The 19,595-nt window shown below is 43.8% G+C and overlaps 3 protein-coding genes and 1 long non-coding RNA gene across 5 annotated transcripts; 1 reads left to right on the top strand and 3 right to left on the bottom strand.

Moving 5' to 3' along the window:
- Positions 1-2,565: 2,565 nt before the first annotated feature.
- LOC120432326 (uncharacterized) lies at positions 2,566-5,288 on the bottom strand. 2 transcript variants are annotated; one of them, XM_039597511.2, is made up of 3 exons: positions 5,153-5,286; positions 3,720-5,066; positions 2,566-3,657 (listed from the first exon to the last, which is right to left on the bottom strand). In XM_039597511.2, the coding sequence occupies exons 2-3, from the start codon at positions 4,890-4,892 to the stop codon at positions 2,851-2,853; spliced, it is 1,980 nt and encodes a 659-aa protein (XP_039453445.1). In that variant the 5' UTR covers positions 4,893-5,066; positions 5,153-5,286; the 3' UTR covers positions 2,566-2,850. The 2 variants fall into 2 exon arrangements, with proteins under 2 accessions (XP_039453445.1, XP_052562215.1); XM_052706255.1 differs by having other exon boundaries at positions 3,720-5,288.
- A 387-nt stretch (positions 5,289-5,675) lies between these two features.
- LOC120432293 (uncharacterized) lies at positions 5,676-8,212 on the bottom strand. The gene is made up of 4 exons (XR_005608048.2): positions 7,994-8,212; positions 7,696-7,924; positions 7,382-7,634; positions 5,676-7,327 (listed from the first exon to the last, which is right to left on the bottom strand). It is a non-coding gene; the product is annotated as an uncharacterized LOC120432293 (long non-coding RNA).
- A 5,421-nt stretch (positions 8,213-13,633) lies between these two features.
- Positions 13,634-16,134, top strand: LOC120432245 (T-complex protein 1 subunit beta). Its single transcript, XM_039597419.2, has 2 exons — positions 13,634-13,782; positions 14,169-16,134. Exons 1-2 carry the CDS (start codon positions 13,780-13,782, stop codon positions 15,768-15,770), a joined length of 1,605 nt encoding a protein of 534 aa, XP_039453353.1. The 5' UTR covers positions 13,634-13,779; the 3' UTR covers positions 15,771-16,134.
- A 214-nt stretch (positions 16,135-16,348) lies between these two features.
- On the bottom strand, positions 16,349-17,948 carry LOC120432279 (p21-activated protein kinase-interacting protein 1-like). Its single transcript, XM_039597465.2, has one exon. It carries the CDS (start codon positions 17,792-17,794, stop codon positions 16,424-16,426), a length of 1,371 nt encoding a protein of 456 aa, XP_039453399.1. The 5' UTR covers positions 17,795-17,948; the 3' UTR covers positions 16,349-16,423.
- Between the last annotated feature and the right edge of the window lie 1,647 nt (positions 17,949-19,595).

Raw genomic sequence — 19,595 nt, 5'->3', positions numbered from 1 at the left:
AGAAAAATAAACTTTATCGCTGTAAACAATAATATCAGCAATCTAAGCTTCATATTAGGACCCATATGCTCGAATTGCTTGTTTTCAAATCCGTATTGGCTCTTTGTTTACAAACTCACATTGGCCCAATTACATTGTTTTGTCTGAAAAAACCATCCGTCAGACGATTTGCTCCCGGAGCTAACCTGAGCTCGAACCTGAGTTTTGTTTAGATTCGGATGAACACGGATGAACTCGAACCTAAATTAGCTCTCGCACAAGTACCGCGGTGGGCTTGACGCGGGTGCCAAATTAGCTTTGCAACGCAATTAGGTCCCTGCGGTGGAGATGCCCTTATAAGGCATAGTCACACGTCAAAAAACAAAAACAAAGCCAAATACACTCAAACCCCGGTGGTTTGACACCAACTGTTGTCAAACGAACGGGGTCACTTTTTAGTTTGACACCCCTTTTACACGGAGTTCACACACACTATCAAACGTTTGTTTTGATAGTGTCACTCGTCACTTTTTAGTTTGACTTTGACCAACCAACGGGGTACAAACTAAAAAAGTGTCAAACGAAAGTGACCAACCACCAATTTGATATTTCACGGGTCCCCCACAGACCGTTATTATGAAGAAAAAATTTCCACCCAAACCAATGATTGGACATGGTTCCTGGGACCATTCTGCACCTCTGGGCCGAGTTTCAAAATATTTGCCGGCAGAAATTTCGAATACGGTCAGTTTTAGTGTTTTGAGTAGAAATTAAGGGGAAATCGCATGTAAATGCGTAGGAAAAGATCAAAGTTTCAATGTTTTAACTCCGAAACATTACTGGTCATGGTTTTAAATTGTACTAACATGTAGCAGAATGATTTAAAAACGACTTACAGCACTGACTTAGCCGAATTAAGCCTAAGTCAAGTGACTTAAGTCATTATTTACAAGTTTATACCTTAATATTAAAAAAAAAACTCTTACATCAAGGAATTTTCAGTCAAAGAAAACTAGATTGCCCAAAAATAACTTAAAATGGGGTGACTTTGAGCCAAGGGGTGACATTGTACCACCAAATGCATAAAGATTGCTTTATAAGCTTGAATATTATGATAATTTATTTATTTGTAGACGGATTAATTTGGTCTATTTATGCTCCCACAGAGCGATTTGATGATATTGCTACGCAAATCTGCTTAATCTGTTTAAATAAAGCCTTTTGATTAAAAATTAAATAAATTAAAATAAATTTACTATCTCCTGGAATCCTCCAAATTTTGAAAATGATGCTCACATCATCATTTTTGTACGTGGCAAGTTTTTGACATTGCAATTAGAACAACATTGTTCTTTTTTGTTTTTAACCGTTTACAAATTTCAACCTTACGAATGAAATCTGGAGAGTACTTCAGCTATCATTTAGCTCATATATTTTTGTTGTCCTGTGTAATGATAATAATTAGCAAAAGTTTAATGACACAACTTCCCACAAGATTAATATTTAAAAACCAACCAATTATTTTCCAACATTGCAGTTATCGTCATAAATTAAAGAAATACATTTTATAATTGATTAAAGTAACTCATAGTTAGAATTCAATAGAACATATTATTGATCATCAAGAACGTTCACTAATAATGTATTCATCAAAACAAAACCTACTTCTGCCCAATGTGAAAACATAATCAATCTTATAACAAGCTTGGCATATCTTATGAAAACATGGAAATAGTACAGTTAAATATCAAATCAAATCAAATTGTTCGCTCTACAAACAATACCAGCCCAACAAGGGTGAGAGGCAACCACGTTTAACACTCCACCACCGAACCCGGTATAGTCAAATATGTACAGGCGATGTAAGTTTTCAATGTGACTTGTGTCCTAAACTCTTGTTGGGGTGAAGCGGTAAGGCTTATCTATTGTTTTTTTAGTTTTTCGTTCTTATTGAACTTTTTATGGCAGAGGACAACAAAATCTAAGAACAATATTTGCTACGATTATACTTTGCAATTCAAGCTTATCGAGCTTGTTGGTAAGCTATCTGGCTATTATAAAATCGTAAAATTTGGTACAATGTCACCCCTTGGCTCAAAGTCACCCCATTTTAAGTTATTTTTGGGCAATCTAGTTTTCTTTGACTGAAAATTCCTTGATGTAAGAGTTTTTTTTTTAAATATTAAGGTATAAACTTGTAAATAATGACTTAAGTCACTTGACTTAGGCTTAATTCGGCTAAGTCAGTGCTGTAAGTCGTTTTTAAATCATTCTGCTACATGTTAGTACAATTTAAAACCATGACCAGTAATGTTTCGGAGTTAAAACATTGAAACTTTGATCTTTTCCTACGCATTTACATGCGATTTCCCCTTAATTTCTACTCAAAACACTAAAACTGACCGTATTCGAAATTTCTGCCGGCAAATATTTTGAAACTCGGCCCAGAGGTGCAGAATGGTCCCAGGAACCATGTCCAATCATTGGTTTGGGTGGAAATTTTTTCTTCATAATAACGGTCTGTGGGGGACCCGTGTATTTGTTTCCGTCTAGCTGTGCTGAAAAATGGAAATGATTCCACTTTTAATTAACCAAAAAAGGGAATGTGTTTTAGGATGTTTTAACTTTATTTCAGTTGTTTATAATTCAGATAACTTCTTAAAATATACTTAATATACGCAATATTTTCGAGTCTTGTAATAATAATATAGGTTCCGAGACGGAATTCGAGAGAAGCAGCCCAGAACCGAGTTAGACTGCAACGCATCTGGAGATAGCTCATGACCCGCAGGTTGTACGAGCAGTAAAATGAATGAAATGAAAATGAATAACAACATAACAAGATAAAATGGAAGTGCTACACGCCGTCGGCTACCCCCTAGGCTTCTTCCTGTCCTTGTACATGGCACAGTTGAAAATCAACTCCGCCCCCTTCAGCGGTCTCAACACGTCGCGCGCCACATCTTCATTGATCAGCGCACAATCTCCCAGCAGCAGCTTCTCCACACGGGGACAATTCTCCACCAAACACTCCAACGCCCGTTCGCTCAGGTACTCAAAGTCGTACAGCTTAATCTCGCGCAAATGCTCCAACGTCGGACACAGCTCCTCCATCGTGCTGTCCCGCAGCCACTCGCGAAAGGCCGGAAACCGGCTCATGTACAGCAGCTCCAGCTTCGGGCAGAGGTAGCCAACGTTGCGGACAAGTTCCTCCGGGACTTCGCAGCCGGTGAGTTGCAAATGGCGCAGGTTTGAGGTCTGCGCTGGCACGTTCGTAAGCACGTCTTGGCCGGGACAGTGCTTCTCGAGGTAAAGCAGCTTCAGCTGGTCCAGCGATGGGGCTCGCGTGACCAACGCCGGAAAGTCGGCCCAATGGATGCGGGCGTTGCGCAGCAAAACGGTGCGAAGTCGGGGACAGCGGGCGACAAAGCTTGGCAGCGAATCTTTGGCAAAGTAGACGAGTATTGCCTTGAAGTTTCTTAGCTTGGGAAGGCTGGCTTCGCCGAAACTGAAGCCGGCTTCTGCGTTTGGAACACTCAACGTGCGAATGCCGAGCGTTTCCAGCTTGGTCAACGTGGACAGGAAAGCGGGAATTGCGTTCAGGGCAGCTTCAGACTCGGGAAGAGAGAACTTGAAGCTTTTCAGATTGGGCAGGTTGCGCACTATGTCGTAGAGAGCCTGTGGATTGGAAAACCAAGTTAATATTACAGAAATCTTTCGCCAGAACAATGTTCACTTACCGAAATGTTCTGGAACTTTACAATTATGTGGAGGCGTTCGATTTTAGTTTGGCGTTTAGTCAGTTGAATTATTTTCCCTATTGTTACATTCTCATTGTAATCAAGAGAAACGCGCTTCAGCTGAATCTTATCAAAGTTGGTTAGCACATCGAGGATGCGGTTTGTTGGGTAGAGTTTCACCTCTTCCAACGTGTTTTTGTTGGCTTTCAGAAGATCAACGCACTTTTGTTCGTAGCCTCTATGCATCATGAAAATGGGGCCGCATCTTGTTTTGAATTTGATGACCTTTAATTTCTTGAAAATCCTAGCAAAAATGCTTAGCATACCAACGTTCATGTCAGTTTTCTTTAGCCACAACCGCTGGACGTGATCTAGTCTAATTGTGGAAGGTATATCATCGATCATTTCGTCCATACGATCCCTCCAATCGGGTGTTTGAGAGTATGTGAAGTCCTTCAAATTCGGCATACGGCTAAGCATCTCCATCATAATTGGGTTGGTCTCATTCTTGGCTTTACATTTGAGTATCTGAACGGTTTGACCAAACGACTGCCACGCCGACTTCCACCAAACGGCTTGGAATGGGTTCGCAAAAGGCTCAAGCGTAACCTTGACGTTGGTGTATTGGCCCGGGCGAGCTAGCACTTTCCGGAGGTGCCTAATGTCCGCTGCTTTCGGTGGCATGGAAATCTTAAACACATATCCGTTCGACAATGATGGGCAACAGGTGACGATCTCGTTCCAGCTGCGACACGTCAGCCGAACCTTCTTCAGCGTGTACAAGTTCAAATGCTGGAAAATCAACTCCCAAAGTTCCGTTGGCAGTGCGGGAAGAAGAACTTCATCCTTCGGCTCCTGCACCATGTTCGTCCCACTTCCGCTCATCCCCATCAGCAAGCCTTCAACTCGGTCCAACCCACGGTCCAGCTTGGTTTCGAGGTCCTCCACGCGGGTCACCGTACTCTTTCGGATGGCGTCCACCGCCGGGTTGAACTGGGGCAAACATTCCGGGCAGAACCACAGCAGGCCCACCTCGTCGGACCACGCCGAATACTGGGACGGCGTGAGGTGGGAGCAGCGCACGTGGAAGGACAAGCCACACTGGCCGCTGCACTGGACTGTCCACTCGGCGTCGGTGTCGATGCTGGCGTTGCAGCTTCTGCACTGGGTCATCGTGAGGATTTCGATCTGTTGAGCGGGAACCTTAAAAAGGCATACGGTCACTACAGTTGGCAATCCAAAATTTCGCAAAGCGAAATGAAACGTTCATTCCCATCCCTGGACGTGCTATTCAAGTATCAAAAGTTCTTCGTCATGATGGTTATCCTTGTAGCATTAACACAGCACCTTTTTTTAAACAGTAAACATATTTTTTAATGATTTTACTTTTAACAGCTTGACTAATTAATCTTCAATTTGTTAACGAACAGTACCTTTTCTCAAGTTTCTAGCTAGAACTAAACACAAATCTAAAATGCTTAGTTAGTCGTTAATCACTCGATTCAGCAGATTCTTTAGTATCAACACACAGGCATGTGAGCAACGGAGGGTGGTTTTGTTGAGTCAAGAATATTTAACGAAACTTAACCCTCAACAGCTACCCAGTAAGAAATACGGGGCCGATCGGGTCTGATCGTCAGAGCGACGATCAGACCTACAGGGGCCGATGCGGGTCTGATTTTGAGACACGCATCAGACCCGAATCAAGGTATTTTGCACCCGAAACGTAAACCTGTCAACCTTGTTCGAACATCGCGAGAGGCCTACGTGCGGGGGCGATGTAAGAACGACGTAATGGTGAAAAATCGGACGCGCATCAACCTGATTTTTGTTTTCTTCTTCTTCTTTTTCTTTCATCTGTCATTCGATTTGTTGTCAATAAAACATGCGTTTTTGATTTTTCGTTTGTTTATTTTCATAAAATTGTCAGTAATAAAGTTAATTTAACTCATCCGGTATTTTCCATAGTTTTAAGCTCGAATTGAACTGTAAGGAAGGAGAGAAAAACTTCAGGCAAATGGGGACCGATTCCGGGGACGGATCGTGCAACATTTCACCCATCGGTCTGATAGCACCGTTGTTTCCAGGGCACTTGCAGGGCAGGGGCCACTTCTGTGCAGCGTTGCTTTCGTCGTTTCTTACAAGGCCATGGCCGCCCCGAGTGGCATTCCCAGATTGCAGCAGGGGGAATGCGCCAGGAACGTGAACCGGTTACGATTGATCTGGTCCTTCAAAACGGTCTGCAGACACCCTGCCATTGTCGTTCCTGCCATCATCCGATCCGGAAGCGTCCTTTTCATGCGCCATCGCATCCAACGAGGTTGCGCTCACGTCAAGTGACTTGCTGGCTTCCTTCGCAGCTTCTACCAAATCTTCCCAAGGCTTCGACAGCAGCCAAGCAGGTTCTCTGGGCTTCTGCTCTTCCATCTCGACGACTCCAGCTTTCCCGGAGTTTCGCTCGCTCTCCAAATCAACGCGAATCGTGTTACTGCTGGAACTGCTGCCTCTGGGTTTCCTTGGCCAACACAATGGCCGCCTCCGCCAGTCGACGGTTCACCTTTTCCGTTTCACTCTCAAGATCCGAAGATGATCTGCTGCTGCTGTTACGGCTGATGGTGCTTGCAATGGCTCGAAATGGTCGTTCTCGTTGCCACATATCTGAAACTCGTCGATTCAACTACCCTGCGGTTGACTTCCGTGCAAAATGTTCCGGAAAGATTTCGCTCTAGTTTACTCTTATTGAAACACGACGGTAGATCAGTTTGGAAGCTCGTTCTGCTGATCCTTATGGCCGTTCTTGACCGGTGACCCGGTCCTTTGCCTTCAACTCTTCAGCTTCTGCTCCAGTTGCTGCAGCTTCATGGCCGCGGCCTGCTCGCGTTCCTCTCATCGCGGGGAGGATGCAATTTGAGACGTTCCTCGTCCTCGGCGTCCAGTTTCAACGACTTCCGACGCCGACGTGGCCACCGATTCACGCTCTTGGCGTTCGCGTTCGCGTTGATCCTGCTCCAGTCGGTCCTGCTCGCGTCTTCGCGACTTTAATCCATGCGCTTGTCCTCTTCCCGGTTGTGAAGTTGTTACTGTTGTTGGCGCGACTTCGGCGGGACTCGTCATCCGAAAACTTTAAATTCTAGTTGAAATCAAACTCGTCGTTCTTGGTGATAGCCTCGATGCCTCGTGCGCTGGATGATGGGCCTCTGAACGACAATCTCCGGATTCATGAACGGAGCCACCGCCGACGAAGAGTCACGCCAATGACCGCCGTGATCCCGGTGTAGGTTTCGCTGCTGCTGGTTGGCCAACCTTGGAGGTTGCATTTGTCCGCGAGGCTCGCGATCGCCTACTCTTCCGCCTTCTGCCGATTGTCTCGGTCGTCGTACGATCTTGGACCGTCCCACGTTGGCTGCAGCGATCTGGAACTTCCTCCGCGATACACAAACGATAGCATCAGCGCACGGTTGGTGGCCTGAGACAGCTTGGTTGCCTACCGGTTTCGTTTTCATAATCCAGTTGTTGAAGTGGTTCTGGAGATTTTCGATGTGATTCTGGTTCTCGGTTCATGAAATTGCCGGACGTTGTTCCGGTGAATGTTGCCCGGAATTATTGAGCTGGAAAAGGGAAACGTTAGCTTGAGTTGGAATATTCCAAGATTAATGTTCTACCTGTCCTTCAGTGGCACTGATTCCGCTGCCAACGACAACTACGCCACATCCGAGGTGGTCTTGCTGGTCGCTCCCGAGAGTCCCACGTTGATCTAGATGTTGTCAAATTATTCAGGAGAAGGAGGAGTGTTTCGCCCAGTTTAGAACGCCGCCGGAATCTTCACCTTCATCTCTAGTTCGGCCTGGGACCGCTTTGTGGCCACATGCTGGTTTGGATCATTCTGGTTGAGAAAAACGTTTATGTGTGGCGATTCTGTAAAGATCATACCGATTTGAGTACATTTGAAAGAAAAGAAATGATTTCAAATTTATACCGTGAAACTCGCACTGTCATCCGAAAGTTATCGGCCAGATAGCCAAATTTAGTTTTGTACAGGGTCAGCATATAATCTTTAGGCCGCCGAGGCATTTTTTTATCTTTCTTCTTGATCTTGGTGGCGGAACGTTCCTGGTAATGTTGCATGTCGTCGTTGTAGGAATCGTGACTGGTGCCGATTCCGTTGATGTTGCTGAGTCTACAAGAAGCTCGGAGACGCTGCTAATCTAGAGAGAGAAAAGAAAACATGATGAAATTATGATAACTTATTCGAATGCATTTGTATTTGTTCTCACCAAAATCCCTCTGTTCGCGTTGGGCCAGATTTTGCCGGCCACCGTCTCCGCGACTGCTACAGACTCCGTTAAAAAACTAGATGGCCTCCCGTGACCATCGGGTGATTCACTCTGGTATCGAATTGATCGGCTGAGATCACCGTCCCCGACCTTGGCATGTTCTTACGACCGTCCTCTCGAATGTTGACCACAGGGCGACGGATCCATGACCTTCTTTGCGCTCTTGACCACCGACGTGGCCATTCTATTGCTAGGGCGGTGGTAGTCGACTGATGGTCGATTAAGGGCCGCTGAACGACAATCTCCGACTCCATGAACGCCTCCGTCGGCAAATATGGTCGTTGTGATCCTGGTGCTGGCCTCGCTGCAGCCGGGCGGCCAACCTTGGGGTTTGCATTTTTCCAACTCCTGCAGCTTCCTGGCCTCGACCTGCTTGCATTCCATCTTCCTTCGCTGGTCCTCTTCGCGACGCAACTTGAGACGTTCCTTGGCCTCATCGGAGCCGGTGATCGTTGTGATCCCGGTACTGGTCTCGCTTCTGCGAGTGGCCAACCTTGGAGGTTGCGTTTGTTCGCGATGTCAGCGGCTTTTTGCACCACTAACTTTCAAATTCTTCCAGGTCAAAGAGGTGGCACACAACACGGCCTTTTCCGGCTCGAACTCGGCAGCTGAATCATGTTGATGACGCCTCGGGAGGTCGGTTCCGGCGTCGTATTCGTTGACGTGGTTCTGAAGTTTGTCGGAGAACCTGCGTTGGACCGCTTGTGGACAAGTACGTGGATCCGTCTTCGTCAACCGAACCTGGACGCGTTCGTGGAGCATCTCAACCGTCGCTTTGGGAACACTTGTAGAGCCGGAACCGTCTTTCTAACCAGTTCCGGCTTTGGAACGATTTCCGAGGGCACTTGTAGGGTGGCGACCGCTCGTCTGCCATGATCGTCCCTCGTGACAATTCCGGGTGGCATCAACCTGTTTAAAGAGAAAAAAAAAATGAAATTATTACACTGAGTTAAGCAAAAAGCGGAAGTGGAACCGTCCCTAAGACCGCATTCCGGGAGTAGTTCCCGTGTTGAGCTTGCGGACACAATTTACGACGGCTAGCTGACTAAACACGTTAAAATCGATGGACATCGTGGAGCAACGGAAAGCGGAACCACACCGGAGGTTTGCGAATTTCAGTGGAGTTTGCCTCCTTTCTGATAACTTGGCCCTGAAATTGAAAAAGTTTACAGCTAGTAAAAACAGACAGCCTATAATTTACCTTTAAAATCCACTCCTTATCAACATGGCGAGAATCTGCGGGTGTTTGTTGGCCTGCCAGTTCCACCTACAACCCGGAACAAACCCGGAAAAGCTGACCACCAAATTTTCGTGATGGAGCAAACGTGCTCGCCATGCTGTTTTTTTTCGTTTGACAAGGTTTGACAGAACTGCCGAAAAATTCGCAAACATGAAGGAGTGAGATAGCATGCTAAGCGAAACTTCGATGAAAATACAAAGCATGCTTTCTCTTTCGCTCTAACGCGTAGCATACAGTTCATCGAAATTTTCGAAAAACATCGTTGCCTTACAAAACATCGTGGGTTTACGGACTTTCGATCTGGGATAGCGGCCACAAAAATAAGGGACAACAAAATAAAACAGTTACACGCTAATAACAAAACAGGCCAAAAATTTGGATTAATTTGGGTTACACTCAAAATCAGAAGTATCCCTCAAAAAGGGTTCTGACAGACGATTTGACATATGCGCAGATGCAGTTGCTGAGAATATTGGAGAATAAATGAAGATTCGGCCCGCGACGTGCTGAGGCCGTTGAGTGTGGGAGAACGGGCGATGTTAAAATTCCGTAGTAACAGTTCAATAGGGCGAATCTGCGTTTGTAAACAATCAGTCTATCCCCCTCTTACTTGACGTGAACTGTCACTTGAGCGAAAGGGATAGCCTGCTTGTTTACAAATGCAGATTCGCCCTATTGAAATGTTAGGGCATCTCCACCGCAGGGACCTAATTGCGTTGCAAAGCTAATTTGGCACCCGCGTCAAGCCCACCGCGGTACTTGTGCGAGAGCTAATTTAGGTTCGAGTTCATCCGTGTTCATCCGAATCTAAACAAAACTCAGGTTAGCTCCTGGATCTACCAGGAGCAAATCGTCTGACGGATGGTTTTTTCAAGCAAAACAATGTAATTGGGCCAATGTGAGTTTGTAAACATAGAGTTTATCCTGCTCACGTCAGTAAATGTTTACATTAGGAGTGATGATTGATTTTTCGATTTCAATTATTCGAGTTTGGAGATATTTTACCTTCCGTGCTGCAAGTTAACGCATGAAAAATAACTTTTGGTAATCTGGGGTGATGCAGTTTAGTTTTTTAGGTCAGATTGGGGCTGTGTTTGTTTAATTTTGGTCAACGCATTGTCGATCTACTGCCGGACATGCAAGAGACAAGTCATTTGTATTGAGTAACAAGCAAAATTCAAGCATAACATTTTAAATAAGCCAATACGGATTTGAAAACAAGCAATCCTAGCAATCCTGATCTTAATTTCTTAAATTCTTAAATTCTTAAATTCTTAAATTCTTAAATTCTTAAATTCTTAAATTCTTAAATTCTTAAATTCTTAAATTCTTAAATTCTTAAATTCTTAAATTCTTAAATTCTTAAATTCTTAAATTCTTAAATTCTTAAATTCTTAAATTCTTAAATTCTTAAATTCTTAAATTCTGAAATTCTGAAATTCTGAAATTCTTAAATTCTTAAATTCTTAAATTCTTAAATTCTTAAATTCTTAAATTCTTAAATTCTTAAATTCTTAAATTCTTAAATTCTTAAATTCTTAAATTCTTAAATTCTTAAATTCTTAAATTCTTAAATTCTTAAATTCTTAAATTCTTAAATTCTTAAATTCTTAAATTCTTAAATTCTTAAATTCTTAAATTCTTAAATTCTTAAATTCTTAAATTCTTAAATTCTTAAATTCTTAAATTCTTAAATTCTTAAATTCTTAAATTCTTAAATTCTTAAATTCTTAAATTCTTAAATTCTTAAATTCTTAAATTCTTAAATTCTTAAATTCTTAAATTCTTAAATTCTTAAATTCTTAAATTCTTAAATTCTTAAATTCTTAAATTCTTAAATTCTTAAATTCTTAAATTCTTAAATTCTTAAATTCTTAAATTCTGCAGAATTTTTAAATTAAATGGACAGATATAGTTTTTTGGTCGAAATGAGTAAAAACAGAAGTTGTCATTATAGCTGTCAGTCACTATTTCTAGTACCAACCAGCAACCTCTGGACTGAGTCCAGTGCGCTGACTAATTGATCCACACGGATCGAAATGAAGTAAACCAGAGTGAAAATAAACTTGACAGTTATCATACAAATATCTATAAACTGACTGAAAAACTCAATAGTAGAACATTTTAAATTAAAAGTATGGAGATTTGAAGAATAATTTTAATATTAAAGCATTTATTTTATTTCGAAATTAAATGTCAAAATTACAAAAGCTTAAAAATCTGAAATTTAGAAATTCGAAAATATAAATTTACGAAAAACCCTAAATTCTAATATTCAAAAACACTATTTTGATCAAAAATTGAATTCAAAATCAGGAATTTAAAAATTTAAGAATTAAAGAATTTGAGAATTTAAGAATTTAAGAATTTAAGAATTTAAGAATTTAAGAATTTAAGAATTTAAGAATTTAAGAATTTAAGAATTTAAGAATTTAAGAATTTAAGAATTTAAGAATTTAAGAATTTAAGAATTTAAGAATTTAAGAATTTAAGAATTTAAGAACTTAAGAATTTAAGAATTTAAGAATTTAAGAATTTAAGAATTTAAGAATTTAAGAATTTAAGAATTTAAGAATTTAGGAATTTAAGAATTTAAGAATTTAAGAATTTAAGAATTTAAGAATTTAAGAATTTAGGAATTTAAGAATTTAAGAATTTAAGAATTTAAGAATTTAAGAATTTAAGAATTTAAAAATTTAAGAATTTAAGAATTTAAGAATTTAAGAATTTAAGAATTTAAGAATTTAAGAATTTAAGAATTTAAGAATTTAAGAATTTAAGAATTTAAGAATTTAAGAATTTAAGAATTTAAGAATTTAAGAATTGAAGAATTGAAGAATTGAAGAATTTAAGAATTTAAGAATTTAAGAATTTAAGACTTTAAGAATTTAAGAATTTAAGAATTTAAGAATTTAAGAATTTAAGAATTTAAGAATTTAAGAATTTAAGAATTTAAGAATTTAAGAATTTAAGAATTTAAGAATTTAAGAATTTAAGAATTTAAAAATTTAAGAATTTAAGAATTTAAGAATTTATTTTCACTCTGGTTTACTTCATTTCGATCCGTGTGGATCAATTAGTCAGCGCACTGGACTCAGTCCAGAGGTTGCTGGTTGGTACTAGAAATAGTGACTGACAGCTATAATGACAACTTCTGTTTTTACTCATTTCGACCAAAAAACTATATCTGTCCATTTAATTTAAAAATTCTGCATGAGATTCGGCGGGGATTTTCAACGTTTGTGAGTTTCAGTTGCATACAAAAAGGAAAATTCTTGGTATATATTTGAATTTTAATACATAATTAAAAAATGTTTAAATTTTCTGTGATGATTTGCTTATATCAAATATAGGTGGTTTATTATTTTTTATTTAAAAAATACTAAATAATGATAAATAACACAATTTTTCAATTTAATAAAGTCTTTTTGAACCAAATTACTGATTTCTTCAATATTTATTCAAATTTGATAATCAAAATAAATGCAACTTCAACCAAACAAAGACAAATAATTCTAAAAATCGCTGAAAACATTAGCCACCGGTAGCTCGACGACTTCTCGAACACCTATCTTGGCTACTCGACGGATCCCCGATGAACTTTTTCTTCGCTGAATGAACTCGAAGGCTAATTTAGCTTTAGCTCTGCTACCCGCGGTGCGAAAGTTGGGGTGCAAACATGTCGGGAGCAAATCGGATGAACTCTTTTAAAAATTTGAAAATGATATTTTATTGATGTAAGTAAACAATTAGGACATATAATGCAACTGGAAGCATGTTCTATCATGCTAGAATGTAGTTTTATTGATTTCGATAAACACAACGGCTAGAATTTGAAAATAAATAAATTAGATCCCCGCGGTGGGCTTGATTCGGTAGCCAAATTAGCTCCCAGCGGTGCGAAAACGTGTATTAGCTACGGAGCAAAGCTAAAATGGGGATCCAACCGATAGGTTTGCCACGCATTTAGATCTCTGCGGTGGAGATGCCCTTAAAATACAGTATCCAGGTTTTTAAGCAAAGATGGCGTTCGAATTGTGAACGCCCGAAATGTCAAAGTCACACAGTGGTACCAACATTACGAAAAAAGTGTGCCATGGCATGACAGCCAAATTTTTTTTTCTAATGTTGCTGCTACTGAGTGATTTTGACATTTCGGACGTTCACAATTCGAACGCCATCTTCGCTTAAAAACCTGGATATGAATTCATTTTTGTTAAATTTTCGTCTAGTCGTTTTGTTCCAGTTTCAAAAGAACTACGCTGAAATTGAAATTTGAAGAGTACCCAAAACCCCAAAACTGAGTTCTTGTGGAGTCAGCCGATTTCGGCTGAGCGTGTACTACCTGTCAAAAAGTAAAAAAAAAGTCTCGGTTGGCCGCACAACCTCGTCCATCGCAGCAGTCTTGATTCCCCGTTCAGTTTTTTCGACCGCGACGCAAAGACCGACCTCTGTGCAAGTTAATTTTCAGTGAAAAGTGTTCAAAATGGTAAGAAAATCGCCCTAAACTATCGCAAAAGCACGCTTTGATGGGTGGGCAAGCGAAATGCGGTGGAGTTTCCCGGTTAAATGTGGATTTTTCCCCAAAACAGCACTTTTCTCGCACCGGGTGTCAGTCCGGCATTTTCAGCACGTGAGGTCAGGAAAACTGGGGTTCGCCCACGGCTTTCGCGGACGATTTCGTTGCAGCTGGTTTGAGGGACCACGTTGAGGTTGCGATTCCGTTCCGGTTGGTTGGTTTGAGTAACGAGGGGGGCGTAACACCCCTCCGGGAATGTTCTAGTCCTGGGGCTGAAAATAACTGTGCTTTGTTTACTACGATTGATTGAGGTTAGAATCGATGACTAATGTTTTTTTTTTTTGCTTTTTTTTCAGGTCTCGCTAAATCCGGTTCGAATCCTGAAGAATGAAGCCGAGGAGGAGAAGGGCGAAATCGCCCGGCTGTCCTCGTTTGTGGGGGCCATCGCGATCGGCGACCTGGTCAAGAGCACACTCGGCCCGAAGGGAATGGACAAGATTCTGGTGGCGCACGGCCGCAGCGCCGGCCAGGTTGAGGTCACCAACGACGGGGCGACGATTTTGAAGGCGGTCGGCGTGGACAATCCGGCGGCGAAGATTCTCGTGGACATGAGTCGCGTCCAGGACGATGAGGTTGGCGATGGAACGACTTCCGTGACGGTGCTGGCGTCGGAGTTGCTGCGCGAGGCCGAGAAGCTGATCGAGCAAAAGTTGCACCCGCAGACGATCATCGCCGGGTGGAGGGCGGCCACGCAGGCGGCACGTTCGGCGCTGATTGCCGCGGCCCAGGACAACTCGAAGGATGCGGACAAGTTCCGGGAGGATTTGATGAACATTGCCCGGACGACGCTCAGCTCGAAGATTCTGTCCCAGCACAAGGAGTACTTTGCCAAGCTGGCCGTCGACGCCGTGATGCGGTTGAAGGGATCCGGGGAATTGACCGCGATTCAGCGCATCAAGAAGACCGGTGGTTGCTTGGAGGATTCGTTCCTGGACGAGGGTTTCCTGCTGGACAAGAAGCCCGGTGTGCACCAGCCGAAGCGCATCGAGAACGCAAAGATCTTGATTGCCAACACGCCGATGGACACGGACAAGATCAAGGTGTTTGGGTCGAGCATCAAGGTGGACTCGATGGCGAAGATCGCCGAGCTGGAGGTCGCCGAGAAGGAGAAGATGAAGGACAAGGTGAACCGCATCCTGGGCCACAACTGCAACGTGTTCATCAACCGTCAGCTGATCTACAACTACCCGGAGCAGCTGTTTGCCGACGCCGGAGTGATGGCCATCGAGCATGCCGATTTCGACGGAATCGAACGGTTGGCGCTGGTGACGGGAGGTGAAATTGTGTCGACCTTCGACAACCCGGACCAGGTTCGTCTCGGTCGTTGCGATCTGATCGAGCAGGTCATGATCGGCGAGGACACGCTGCTGCGCTTCAGCGGAGTTCCCCTCGGAGAGGCCTGTACCGTCGTGATCCGTGGGGCAACCCAGCAGATCATCGACGAGGCGGATCGTTCGCTGCACGACGCCCTGTGCGTGCTGGCCGCTACCGTCAAAGAGGCCCGTATCGTGTACGGCGGAGGTTGCTCCGAAACGCTGATGGCATCTGCCGTGTTCAAACTGGCCGCGGAAACCCCAGGCAAGGAATCGATGGCAATGGAAGCGTTCGGACGCGCTCTGCTCCAGCTGCCGATCACGATCGCCGACAACGCCGGGTACGATTCGGCCCAGCTCATCTCGGAACTGCGTGCCGGTCACTCCCAGGGCAAGAGCACGCTCGGCCTCAACATGTACGAGGGCAAGGTCGGCTGCATGAAGGAGCTCGGCATCACGGAATCGTTCGCCGTCAAGCGACAGGTGCTGCTGTCCGCGTCGGAAGCCGCCGAAATGATCCTGCGCGTGGACAACATCATCAAGTGCGCCCCGCGGAAGCGCGTCCCGGACCGTGGCTACTGCTAAGCGACTTCATAATTTACTCTAATCTTTCCTCTCAGTAAAACAAGCAAAAAACACACAATTGTAACAACCAACTTAGCTGTTTAGGGCCTTTGTCGAGCAAAGATTTTCCGAGTTTTTTTTTAAACACACATTTTTTCGCCTTATCATAACACACAAACACACACTCATACGCTATCTACTCGTGCACGTGTCTAATCCTGTATGCTTTAAGCTGAGAACGCGCAGAACCCCACACTAATGATATGTAATACATATGATGATGCCAGGAAACATCGGAAGAAAGCACTAACGAAATGTTTGATTATTTTTTCCTCTCCAGTATGGAACCAAATAAAGGTCTCACTCACTCATACTTACCAGTAAAGTTGCGTGAATTTTGTTTATTTTTTCTTATCCGAAATGTTTTAATCTCCGTTTGAGCAACATCAAGCAGAATTGATCGAAAAATTTCGATCTGTTTGAACTTAATAGTATCGAATTTGGTCGATATCAATGGAATATCGACAGTCGAGCAATTTTGATTGACGTTCGAACAGCATCGATTACTTGGATGAGATAAGATCAACAAAAAATACTAATTTTAGAGTGAAAAAATAAGGCTTTTATTTGAAAAGTTTTCCATTTATTATATTCTAGATTCTAGAACAACTTCTTCACAGCGATCCCCTTCGCTTTTCCTTCTTCTTCCCCGTTTTCACCGCCCCAGAAATCGTTTGACTCAGCGCGTCTCCCTTTTTAGCTTTCTTCTTTTTCTTCTCGCCGACCGGCGACGCGACCGGTTCCGACGGTTCCACCTCCCCAACGTCCTCCTCTTCCCAAATGCCGGACGCCACACTCGTATTCGCGGCGCGCTTTTTCTGAGCCGATTTCGCCTTCTTGACCAGTGGCGTGCTGAAGCCGGTCGGCGGTTCCGCAGGTTCCCCGCCGGCAGGTCGCTTCTTGCTTTTTCCTCTTTTCTGCGCCTTTTGCGTGGCGGCGGCCTGCAGCGGATCTTCGTGCTCCACGATGACCTTGCCGATGGCGTGAATTCGCTTCAGCTGGTTCTTGAGGTCCTCCTTGGAATCGTCCTGCTTCTGGAGGTACTTGTGCAGGCCGTGTTTGTCCGCTTCGACCAGCACCAGACAGGTCGGGCGACAGCCGATGTTGGTGGTGCACAGTTCGTGCAGTTCGCTGCCGTCAATCTCCCACAGGCTGATGTCCCCGGAACTCGACGCCGTCGCCAGATGATTCCCGACGATGGCCATCGCCTTCAGGCGCGTCTCGTACGCTCGGATCTTCTCCGGTTCCACCTCCGCTCCATCGCCCAAATCAAACATAACCAGGTGACCGTCGTCCAACCCGACGGCCACTTCCGTGTCCGAGATCCAGCAGAGCGAAACCGGCCGACTCGAGCAGGTCACCGTCCGCGCCGACTTGGTCGTGTCCACCGAAACAACATCCACCACACGGTTCCCCACCAGCGCAAAATGAGCCCCGTCCGGACTCCACTCGACCCACGACAAAAACCCGCCAAACCGCGAATCGCCCTTCAGCCCGCGCGTGTAGATCGTCCGCCCCGTCACCAAATCCCACGTCCGCAGCGTCATGTCCGCGCCCAGCGACAGCGCCAACTTCCCCTGCGGATGAATCGTAATGGTCAGCACCGCCGCCTTGTGCGCATTCCGCCACGTCTTGTCCACCGCAAGCTTCTTCACGTTGATCGCCGCGATCGTCCCGTCCGAACTGCCACTAAACAGGTAGCTCCCGTCCGCCGAAAACGTCAAACAGTTGACCGTTCCGTTGTGGTGCAGCAGCTCGTCCCGCAGCGTTCCCGTCTCCAGGTCGAAGATACAAATCCGGTCATCGGCTCCGCCGGAAGCCAACAGCTTGCCGTGGCTCGCGAGCACGCGCACCGACGCCGTGTGGTTGTGGGTGGAGAAGATTTCCTTCAGGTACTGCCGGGACGAATCCGTTTTGAACGGTTCCACCTTGTAGCCGACGGTGTACTCCTCGTACGTGCCGATAATCAGCTCCAGTCCGGCCATTGGGGCAGCCTTCGCAGGTTTATACTCTTGAACGTTGTTTAATTCACCACAAAACGACGCAAAAATCCAACAAATTTTAAATTTTCAAAAGTTTTCGCAGAGCGCGCACACGTTTTGATTTCATTCGGCGGTTTGACGTTTCTTCTGCTCGTCGTCGTGAGCACGTTGTTTACGCTTTGCACGGTGAGAGGGAAACAATGAAAAACTGGGTGAAACGGGGTACACTGTAAACATGTGTCGGAGTTGGGAGGCTGCTCGAATGGCACAATGGAGCATTTCCATTCGAGCAGTTTTTGCTTTTGCCTTCCTCACTTCACTGAGGAAAGGCTATAAAACCACTCGAAAAATGAACTTCTTAAAAATGAAAGACCTTTCGAACGAGTCCAAAACACTGAAAATCTGATAACCCTATAAAAAGTTATTAGCACTTAAGTTTTATTTATGCACTTTTTGGAGGCCGGATCTCATGATATTTTGATGAAAACGTTGTCCGAATCTTTAATGCGCCTATCTTTGGATATTTAATCGAAAGAACTTTTCAACGAGTACGAATTGGATTGGAGTTCTGACTACTAGAGATCCTAAATAGGGAGACTGGACGAAGTGACGTACCCAAACAGACGCGAGTTTGACGTATCCAAACGAGCATTTGCCTTTACGCCCAGCAAAACTTATCAGTGTTGCCAAGCTCAAAACATACGTTGCCAGATCGATTTAGCAAGCTTAGACCAGTCTCCCTATTTAGGGTCTCTACTGACTACCCTATCATAAGTTATAAGCACATAATGGCCCTGCAAAATGAAGATCCCTATCGAACACGGAACCGGTTGTTGCGTTTGAAACGGAATTTGTATACGATTCTAATTAGATTCCGTTTCAGAATTCGGATCGAGTTAACTGGGCGGTCGCATGATGGCGGCATCGAGCCAGAATAAGGGGTAATCATGGTGGTCAAAAATGACATTTTTTTCAAGAATAATGATATTTTTCCGACTGAATTAAAAGATTGCGAACATGTTCAAACATGTTCTTGATGTCGGAGAAGTGATTTAAAATCACAATTATAATCCACAATTTTTCTATGAATTAAACTTTTTCACACCGATTGGGAACCCCTAGGTCTATCCACGACCGTTTTCAATGACGGTGAGAAGATGCCAGATGTCATTTCTATGTCATTTCTACCACTCGAATCCGGTGCTCCGTTCAAAAATGAAAACACCGTATTTCGAGCAGTTTTTTTTTTGCTTTTTCTCAGTGGTTCCGCCATGCACGCCGTCCCAGCAGTCACGGAATTTTCTAGCAGAGCTAGTTCTGCACGAATCCTGATAGAACGATGGAACCTTACTACACTCAACCCCCGGTGGTTGGTCACTTTTTCGTTTGACACTTTTTTAGTTTGTACCCCGTTGGTTGGTCAAAGTCAAACTAAAAAGTGACGAACTGTCACTTTTTACACGACACTCACGCACACTATCAAAACAAACGTTTGGTAGTGTGTGTGAGCTCCGTGTAAAAGGGGTGTCAAACTAAAAAGTGACCCCGTTCGTTTGACAACAGTTGGTGTCAAACCACCGGGGTTTGAGTGTACTAGAATGCTGCCAGAATATGCTGAAGCTCTGCTAGAACGTCGTGAACTAACAAAGTACAAAATAGCTCATTCTTTACCATAAAGAATAATCTTCATTCCTCGATATTTTCCCTTGCTTGAAGGATCTCTTCCTCGACGGTCCCTTGGATTCTGTTTGCTTTAAAAATCTCTTCCGGTTGTCAATAATTTCACTTTCTCATGGCTTGCATA

The sequence above is a fragment of the Culex pipiens genome, chromosome 1 (assembly GCF_016801865.2).
Source record: "Culex pipiens pallens isolate TS chromosome 1, TS_CPP_V2, whole genome shotgun sequence".
Classification (NCBI taxonomy): domain Eukaryota; kingdom Metazoa; phylum Arthropoda; class Insecta; order Diptera; family Culicidae; genus Culex; species Culex pipiens.
The sequence above is the reverse complement of the archived record's forward strand: the minus strand, read 5'-3'. Positions and strand labels throughout refer to the sequence as shown.

What these genes read in the sequence shown, in the direction of transcription:
- LOC120432326 (XM_052706255.1), bottom strand. Translation starts at nt 4,892, where the DNA reads ATGACCCAGTGCAGAAGCTGCAACGCCAGCATCGACACCGACGCCGAG. An exon ending in TAAAGTTCCAGAACATTTCG is followed by an intron (nt 3,658 to 3,719) that starts GTAAGTGAACAT and finishes TCCAATCCACAG; the next exon opens with GCTCTCTACGACATAGTGCG.
- LOC120432279 (XM_039597465.2), bottom strand. Translation starts at nt 17,794, where the DNA reads ATGGCCGGACTGGAGCTGATTATCGGCACGTACGAGGAGTACACCGTC.